Source organism: Leuciscus leuciscus, assembly GCF_965113295.1.
Source record: "Leuciscus leuciscus genome assembly, chromosome: 24".
NCBI lineage: Eukaryota > Metazoa > Chordata > Actinopteri > Cypriniformes > Leuciscidae > Leuciscus > Leuciscus leuciscus.
This window is the reverse complement of record NC_138723.1, coordinates 9,498,005-9,507,850: the sequence shown is the minus strand read 5'-3', so window position 1 is coordinate 9,507,850 and position 9,846 is coordinate 9,498,005. Positions and strand designations below refer to the sequence as shown.

The window sequence follows — 9,846 nt, the reverse complement described above, 5'->3', positions numbered from 1 at the left end:
AGTTTCTGTGATCTCATGATTATGTTTGACTTTATTTTAGTTTTATCCTCTCTTTGTCTTGGCTCTCCTCATCTCTTAGGAATCTATGGGCAAGAGTTCTGATGGGAAGTCTTACATCATCACAGGGAGCTGGAATCCCAACACTCCTCAGTTTCAGGCCGTGAATGAGGAGACGCCTAAAGGTACAGACCCATACAAATGCTCAGTTTGCAGGAGATTATTTTCCAAATCATTGTTTGAGGTCTTCTGATGCTGATATTTTTGGGAAAATTGGAATTCAAACCATAAGTGATCTGGAGAAGTTGCATTTAGCCACTGAGCCCCAAAAATGTGGAACATTCCTACTGAAATTGGACGGGCTTCAAACATTCAGATTTTAAAATCATAAACTCTTAGAGCGCTGCCTGCCCAGTCAGATTAGAGCACTGTTGTACAGTAAAGCAATACAGGTTACCATACAGGTTTAAGTTCAAGCTCAGTTCAACCAATCAGAATCAAGGACCGGAACTATCTGTTTTCTAATATTCTTTATTCTCCTTTTTTTCAGTATTATTTTTTTTTTTTTTAAGTTGTCACTTTAAATGTTATTTTCAAAAGTTTTTTTCGCTAAGGTTTGAAGTACTCTTAGCTGTATTCGATGTATGATAGTTGCAACACAAATAAAATGCATATATAAAAAATTATATTTAATAATAAAAATTATTAGTTTTAGGAAATATACATCTTATTTGTATAGCACCTTATAATTATTAACACTTATTATTTGTATTATTAAATAAATTCATTTTATTTGTATAGCAACTTTCACGCAATGAATGCAGCTCAAAGTACTTAATGATACAATTATAAATTATTATTATTATTAATAATAATAAATAAAAATACATTTAATTTGTTTAGCTCATTTTGTACATTGATGTAAAAAAACTAATTGTTAAAATATTATGGATAATAATAAACATATAAATTGATAATAATAATTATAATTTTAACAATTAGTTTTTCCTGATGTTTGAAGCACTTTGATCTGCATTCAATCCATGAACGTTTCTATTAACATAGAATAGAGTTTTATTTAATAATAAAAACCATTTTTATTATAATCATTTTGTAATTTCATTATTATTATTTAATTTTTCTTAGAACAACTACAGCAATAATAATGAAAATTATTATTGTTATTATTATTAGACAAACTTTATTGGAATTCAAATGATTGTGAATGACATTATGCATGAACTCATCTAATACGAGTACGCTCTGATGACCGTCTGCTGTTGCTTTACTTGTGTGACACAGATAAGTTCATGTACATGACGACAGCGGTGGACCTGGTGATCACAGAGGTGGAGGAGCCCGTGAGGTTCCTGCTGGAGACACGGGTTCGAGTCTGCTCACCCAGCGAGAGGCTCTTCTGGCCCTTCAGCAAACGCAGTTACACCGAGACCTACTATCTCAAACTCAGACAGGTGAGGACGAGCACAGATCAGGGCTTTTTGATGGAGAACCAAAACCTCCCATTAGGAGGATTGCGTGCTCACTAGGTTTTGAGACAAGGACGTAGTATGAACGAGCTTATGGAGACTTTGGTTTGTAAAAGATTTGCCTTCACTCTGCTCTCAGATGGAGAACAAGGAGAGGAAGAGTAACTCAGACACGCTGTATGAAGTGGTGAGTCTAGAGAGCGAGGCGGAGAGAGAGAGGAGGAAGACCACAGCGAGCCCCGGCATCCTGACGGCCGGCTCTATGGTGCCCTCCCCTCCGGAGGATGATGAGGAGGAAGGTGAGCGGCCCTCGGCTGTCATTCTCATCGTCATGCACATAACCTCAAGAGTCCTGCAGGAATTCATATACTTTAGCATGTGTGAAGATTTTCCTGAACCTCAGAAACGTGTCTCTTTCTCTCCCACTGTCCTCACAGATAATGATGAGCCGTTATTGAGTGGATCTGGAGACGTGTCTAAGGAATGTGGCGAAAAGATTCTGGAAACTTGGGGAGATTTACTTTCTAAATGGTGAGTGCTGGAAAACAAGTGGAAATGAAGGCTCAGGGTTGAAATGTGTGAAACTGAAGAAATTACAACCGAAAATTGTTATTATTAAATATATCACCATATTGTTAACACTTTACAATAAGGTTTCAATTGTTAACATTGAACTAACAATGAGCAATGATTCTACAGCGCTTATTAATCTTAGTTAATGTTAATCTACACATTTACTAATACATTTTCCAAAGTTGTATCTGGTTAACGTTAGTTAATTCACTGTGAACTAACATGAACATTTTCATTAACTAACATTAGCAAAAGTTTCTACCGTTCAAAAGTTTGGGGTTCGATACGATTTTTTTAAAGAGTCTCGTATGCTCACTAAAACTGCATATATTTGATCAAGAATACAATAACATAATAATGTGAATATTATTACAATTGAAAGTAACTGTTTTCTATTTTAAAATGTAATTTATTCCTGTGGTCAAAGCTGAATTTTCAGCATCATTGCTCCGGTCTTCAGTGTCACATGATCCTTCAGAAATCATTCTAATATGATTTGATGCTCAAGAAACATTTCTGATTATTATCAATGTTGAAAACAGTTGTGCTGCTTCAACCGAGACACTGATTTCATAACAGTTCAATAAACAAATAGTTCAAATTAAGTCACTTACATTTTAGATGCAAAATAGTTCCAAACAAAGATCACAGCAGAACCAAAACGCATCTCGCAGGAACACTCCGCCGTGTTTCATTACTGAATGATTCAGCGTTTTGAACGAATCGGTTGAGTCAAAGATTCAATTACCCACTCATAAACTACCTCATTCTGAGTGAATCAGCCGTTTAAACGAATCGTTTGAATGAATGACTCAATGACTCGCCCATTAAGACGGTCACCTGCCGCCACCTACTGGTGGTTTAGTTTCAAAGTATAATTCTTTCCAACAATTCTTTTTTTGTATATTCAAAAAATATTTTTAACAATCTCATTTAATACAGTTGTAATTTTTCAATGTAAATTATTTAATTTGATTGGTAACAGCCTAGTGTCTTATTATTCTAATTTAATGTATTGATCAAATTTAAGAATTTGAAATGAAAGATGGAGCATACACAGTGATGTAATGAAACACTGACAATTTGAGTTTGAAGGGAGTAAAGCCTCTGTTTAGGCTATTAAGGAAATGTAATTTTGCCAAAAGAAGAACTTTTATTTTAAATAAATGTTCATTTTAAATCAGCCTACTTCATTGTGATATGTTACCATATTATTATGCTGAACACTGAGAATTTGAATAATTGTAATGTGATGATAAGATGCAGATATCTAAATCAAAGAGTATCATAGGTTCGGGCGGTTGGCGGGTGGATTATTTATTTGTAACAGCGGATTCGGGGGACTCAGAGTGCACCAGATTAATTAATTTATCTTTAAAATGTACAAAATTTTCTTCTTCCCGGACCTCCCTAGAGGTACCGAGCTCCACCCACAAAAATACTGTGGGAAACACAGTAGGCGATATGATGGTCTATGAAAAATACAAATTTAATTATCTTATTATTAAAATACATTATCAGGATTTTACCACCTCCGCCTGGTTTTGAGCCAGGAAAAACCCTGTTGTGTAACATTTTAAATGTCTTTACCGTCACTTTTGATCAACTTAATGTACTTTGCTGAATAAAAATATTGTACAAAAAGTAGTAAATCTATTTACTTGCATTTTGTAAGGTGTTCATTTTAGTCAAGCCACGGGTGTAAAATTAAGAAACGATTTGCTGGAAAAAGTATTCTTTGAGCCACAATGGTGTTGTTTAAGAGCCGTAGCACGGATACAAAGCTTGTACAGATTCCTGCAGAGATTAATAGTTGAACATTAGCATATGCACATTTAGATTAGAGGTTGTCTTGTCCGCCTCTTTCTTCCTGACAGTGTTGAACTGCTGCCTTATGCCTTCTATGCAGAGAAGTGCCAGAAAACAGGCCGAAAATCAAGAGCGCCCGTCCCACACAATCTTTTCTTTTTCTATCTCCAACCATAAAAATATCTCTACATGCACACACACACACACACACACACACACACACACACACACACACACACACACACACACACACACACACACACACACACACACACACACACACACACACACACACACACACACACACACACACACACACACACCATTTCTAATTTAAGAAGTCATTCATGGGAGGGAAATGAGATAGATATTTTAATGTAGAGCTCTGGAAGAGACAGGGGGATGAGGGAATGGTCAAATACAGATAAGGGTCTTATTAAGATTATTTCCCGCTCCCATTACTCTTATTGTTGTTAATCAAAACCTCGAGATGAATTCAATTAAAAGCCCCAGGAATTTAATTACAGGCTTGCGACTGTCTCTGCACCCTGAAGAACACAGCTGTCTCTTTGTGTGTGTTGTGCTCACATCTGCATCTAGTCCCTAATTTTCCTCCTCTTTAAGCCCTTGGCTTTCCTTGTTTGGAAGATGAGATTTACAGTCTTTCTGTTGTTAAAGGGCTCATGACATGGATTTTTAATTCTTTTAATATGTTCCTTGAGATTCACTTATAATGTTAATTAAGTTTTTTATAGATATGCGGAAAAACAATTATTTTCAACCTTCATTTTGACGTCATTGCACAGGAAACAGTATCAACGCACACTCGCCATTGAACAACGAGTAAGTGTTTTGAAAACATTATCCATATAAAACCATAATTTCCAGACACAGCATTATGAAATATTTTACTTATGGTTTGTGATGCAGCTGCTGTCAGATTCAATACAGTTGCTGCTTCATCTTTCAACTAAAGCTTCTTTGCGAACTCTCCATTACACTGTGCCTCGTTTACAAAAGAAAATGCTCTGAACAAACATATAATCATTCGACACGATCCGGGACGCCATCAAAATAAACAATACACTTGTTTCCGACTCTGGGATCCTTCTCGAGTCTGTACAGAGACACAAACAATCTGTTTAAACTGGACGCGTCAAAGCGATTTGTTCTTTCGTTTTTCCATTTGTCCTTTTGTCGGCAGACTCAAGTGTGTGAAGTCCATCAGAAACTGAACACGCATCTGTATACTGTATCCAGTGTAGACAGCGTCAGTTATTAAAATGGATCTATTTGCTTTTGACGTGACGCTTGCGTCCGTTTTAGGCAAATGTCAGCGGTTAAAGGTGAACTAAGTAACTTTTTTACCTTAACCGAACAGCTTCGGAGTAATTGGAATAGTTATATGACTTTTTTTTCGGGTTGAATGGTGGTCGTCTCGCACCCCCCAAGCGCCTGTGAGCCGAAAAACCACCCTTGCAACTTTGGGCCGGCGGGCAGTATCGCGTGATATCAGGTCTCGCGATGTTACGAATTGCTTTACGGCAAAAAAAATCTGCTAAAATTCTGTCATTATTGCGCTCCCTCACGCTGTTCGAACCCGAATGAAGAAGACGTTTTAAAGAATGTCCCATCTGCTTTGATGTTGTTGATCTACTAGCCTCTGGTATCTGAGAGTCGCCAACAAGTTTTTCGACAGTGTTGTCAAATATCTATTCTGAAGCTGTGGGGGGAGCTCTATAGAGGAACCTGCGAGCAAAAAGCGAGAATACAGCGAAGAAATTCCCGAAACTGCATAGCCCTGCTTTAAGCGACTGAGTGACAGTGGGCGGAGCCTATGGTGTGATGATGTATATCTATTCGTCAATGTCTTGCTCTGGAGGCGGTCATATGCAAATGTATTTGCCCGTGTGATGTCACGGATAATCCAATATCAAACAAGCTATTTTTGGAGCTCGATTAAATAAATGCTTTGTTTAAAATGAGGATGTTTTAAGCTATAAAACTTGTAGGATGTTTTAATGGTACAAAGACCTTTTATATGTCAAAAGATCAAAAGTATTTTTCAAACCATTTTAACTCTAAACTTCTCTAGTTTGGAAAATGGACCGTAAATATGAAAACTACTGGCAGTGTAAATAAAATGTGAGTCATGCTTCGTTTCAGCGGTGTTCTGGGTGATTGGATTCCACCCCTAGAAGCTGATGATTAACTCAAAGATTTTCAAACTGGGTCCACAATGGGAGTGATCGAGAGTTCATGGGAAATTTGAGAATAAGATCAGAGTTAACATATTAAAAGTTTTAATGCATATGCTTACAAATATATATTTTAAAAACACTTACTGTTATTTTGTGATTATTTTAATTCCTTTCTGTGTAAAGCACTATGAATTGCCATAGTTTATGAAATGTGCTATATAAATAAACTTGCCTTGCCTTACTGCTATAATATAATATATAATATAATATATATATATATATATATATAATAAATACATTTCGTTTGAAAATGATTTATCTATCTAATTTTTTATTTATAATAATAATATGCTGTCAACTTAACATTGAAGACTGGAGTAATGGCTGCTGAAAAATCATAGAAATAAATTACATTTTAAATTATATTAAGAATTTATATTAATATTTATTTATTAGTTAAATAAATGAAGGCTTGGTGAGCATAATAGACTTACGAAAAACATTTAAAAAATCTTCAAACTTTCCAAATCTGCTTAAAAATGGGTCACTATGCATGAAAATGTACGGATGCCTTTCATCGATTTGTGGCATAAAGCGTTTTGGTTGGTCAAGTTAATTAAATACATTACATTCATAGTAATCGATTCACACACATGACATTTGTGAATAAAATCCCTTTGTGTGAGATAAATAGGTCAAATAAGTGACTGCACAGCTGCTGGAGCCCCGGCCTTTGATGTTAGTGCTTCCCTGTTCAAGAACATTTGGTTTAAGGGCCTGGTGTATATTGCATTAATAAACACATTTGCTATTTCCTACAACAAAAAACACTTTTCTACTGACTTTGTATTTGCACAACACGTGTCTCACGCTTATGACAGTATAACGTCATGTCATAAATAAAGCAATGTGTTGCACTGAACAAAGTTCTTAATAGAGGAAACAGTTTGCAGTTATAATCCCAATTGAGTTTGTCAGTTTAGAGTGATTGGCAGAGTAAAATCAGTCGTAGAAATCCCTGAGGGAAGGTTTGTGCACACTACAACACAATGGAAATATGCACTTTCCTTTTAATCAGCGAGGAAAATGGGCACCAGCGACATTTTAAGACATTCCATAAACAAATACAAATAAATGCTGGTAAACATGCAGACCACATTCAGAGATTGTGCCTCTAGCAGGTTAACATGGTCTTATATAAGCATATCTTTAGTAAAACGTCCTATATGCAATCAGAATGTCACTTCTGTCTGTGAGGCAGAACGAGTATCACTAATTCATACTTTATATAGTCTCCATGCAGTAATATTTACTGTTTTTACTGTATTTTTGGTTAAATAAATGCCTTGGTGAGTGTAAGAGACTTCTTTCAGAAATATTAAATCTTACCAACCCCAAACTTTTGAACATTAGTGTAATATTCTGCTTAATAGTTTCTCAGACAGTATAAATGGGTCACTATACAGGAAAATGTTGTTTTGGACCCCAATGGCTTTCATTGCATGGACAAAAGCATCAGAATATACGACAGGGTTCACGTGTGATTCATGAAACAGTCGCCAATCCCATCGTACGAATGATCATACGTTGGTAAATGTAGTGGCCGAAAACAATCGTCATTTAAATATCACGCCCCTAAAAATTCACGTTTTAGAAGCCTCGCCCCCTAGAGTTTACGACATGCAGAAACGTAGTACGACCAAGAAGAGGAAGTAATCTCATGAAAGAGAAATTGGTCTTACTCCAAAAACACCTGTTAACCTCATAATTGCAAACTATTAAATTAATTTATATGTATAATAAATACCGATAAATAAAACAAAATATTTACAAACATTATAAATACTAATTTAGTTGTTTAATGGTTAATAATCAATTATTGAGCTTCGGTTGTCGGACTCGGCATTACAATAATTTGATTGTAGCCTCTGCTCACATCCATATTGATAAATGCCAAGTTCCTTTCATAAATGAGGCCCATTGTGGGATAATACAAAGTTACAAGTTCACAACACGTACAAAAAATACGCTCAGTGTTTCACAGTGCAGACACAACACGGACTGTCTGAAAATGTAAGTGTTGTAATTAATTTGTAACCATGAGTCCCTGTTGGTTTTGTAATGTTTGATTAGGCATCTGAACTTGGCCGTGCGACCCAAACAGCTGCCGGCGCTGGTCCGCAGTGGTGTCCCGGAGGCCTTGAGAGGGGAAGTGTGGCAGCTACTGGCTGGATGTCATAACAATGACCATCTGGTGGAGGAGTACCGTACACTCATCACTAAGGTAGGCATACAGCTCCCATCCTCATTTTCACTGCACCAGAGGCATCAAATGAGGCAAAGCAAAGGTGTGACTCTAATGTTTTGTTCGAGAATAACTGTGATGGTAGCCTGGGAAAACCCAGACAACTTCTGGCAAATTTAGATTTGCTCTGCAAGTAGTCTGGCAAAGAGCTCATTCAAGCCCATTTCTAATCCCTCGAAATCACGGCACCAATCAGAAACGTTGGGCGGGCTTTACACGATGACGATCGCACTGATTGGTTTTAGGTGTATCCAATTGCACCCAGAGGCATTTGAGCGACGTCCGTTGGTGAAGCGCAGCAACTTTTAAATGCATTATTATATTAAAATTGCAAACACATGAGGACAGTCTCCATGAAAGACCCACTGGCAGATGAACGTGCTACTACATTTCTCTCCGAAACGGTAGGAAATGAAATTAGATTTAATAGAGGATTTTAACTGTGACAAGATGATTGACAGGGCAGTTTACGTGACAGGACGCACGCGACAGATCCGTCCGATAAAGATGATGAAGTAGTATGTCCCAAAGCTTGCCTACTTTTTTTGCTACACATTTAAAAGTAAATACATTTTCTTCACAAAAAGAGTACATACTTTTATGGCGTAGTGTAACTTAGGCGAATTGGGACGCAGCATATGGCTTTACACGATGACGATCGCTCTGATTGGTTTTAGGTCTATCCAATTGCGCCCAGAGACATTTGAGCGACGTCCGTTGGTGACGCCCCATTTGGAAATGAGTTATTAATGAAGCTTTGCCAGACCATAACTCAGTTACTACTGAGAATGGTCTGGTTTTAACCAGCCTACTGTGATGGTTAAAACACTGTCAGAACTGACTAAAGTTCATTGTAATAAATGGCAAGAGCATCTCCAGTATTTGTAGATGAGGTTACCAGTTAAAGAATGTACATGTCTTCATGTGTTCATAATAGGCGTATTACATGTAGCAATGTCTCAGAATAAAAGCTGAATCTATGGATCTAAATGTGCATTCACATTTACTGTTGTAAAATCCAGTCATTTTAATAGGAATCCACGCGATCAGGAATTTCGTGTGAGGGCGAAAGATTTCCACACGCAGATTTCGCGAAGGGTTCAAGTTGGTCAAATGAATTTGCTACGTTTATGAACAGAAAGGTGCTTGGTTTGAAAATGACTGCATGTGAGCTATGCTTCATTTGATTTTGATTATGTGACCCCATCTTTAATCTAAACATCTCCTTTATATTTGGACACTTGTGAAGAAAGTTTGCACGGCAGAGGCCACCGGAAATTATTGGAGCAAGAGGATAGAGATGGGATCAGTGCATGTTGCAAGCCAGACTCAAATTCTAGTCATCCTAATGAGCTCCACAGCTCAATGCATCATGTCTCTAACAGGCTTGTCAAGTATTTTTGGACTATGCTGTTCACAGTTTTTAGCATTAAATTAGTACATGCTTTACTTAATCTGACCAACAAATTTCCAT

At 36.9% G+C, this 9,846-nt stretch overlaps 2 protein-coding genes across 3 annotated transcripts in view; one reads left to right on the top strand and one right to left on the bottom strand.

The window, feature by feature from the left end:
- The window catches only part of anxa3b (annexin A3b), a 255,961-nt gene extending 247,293 nt beyond the window's left edge, over nt 1-8,668 (bottom strand). The window contains exon 1 of the mRNA XM_082158827.1: nt 8,659-8,668. The gene's annotated coding sequence lies outside the window, so the exon portion shown is untranslated. The remainder of the gene's footprint in view (nt 1-8,658) is intronic.
- The window catches only part of rabgap1 (RAB GTPase activating protein 1), a 118,631-nt gene that overhangs the window by 38,840 nt on the left and 69,945 nt on the right, over nt 1-9,846 (top strand). For both annotated transcript variants that reach the window (XM_082158781.1, XM_082158780.1), the window contains 5 exons: nt 80-182; nt 1,300-1,469; nt 1,624-1,783; nt 1,922-2,015; nt 8,201-8,351. In XM_082158781.1, the coding sequence (XP_082014907.1) occupies nt 80-182; nt 1,300-1,469; nt 1,624-1,783; nt 1,922-2,015; nt 8,201-8,351 (678 nt within the window). The remainder of the gene's footprint in view (nt 1-79; nt 183-1,299; nt 1,470-1,623; nt 1,784-1,921; nt 2,016-8,200; nt 8,352-9,846) is intronic.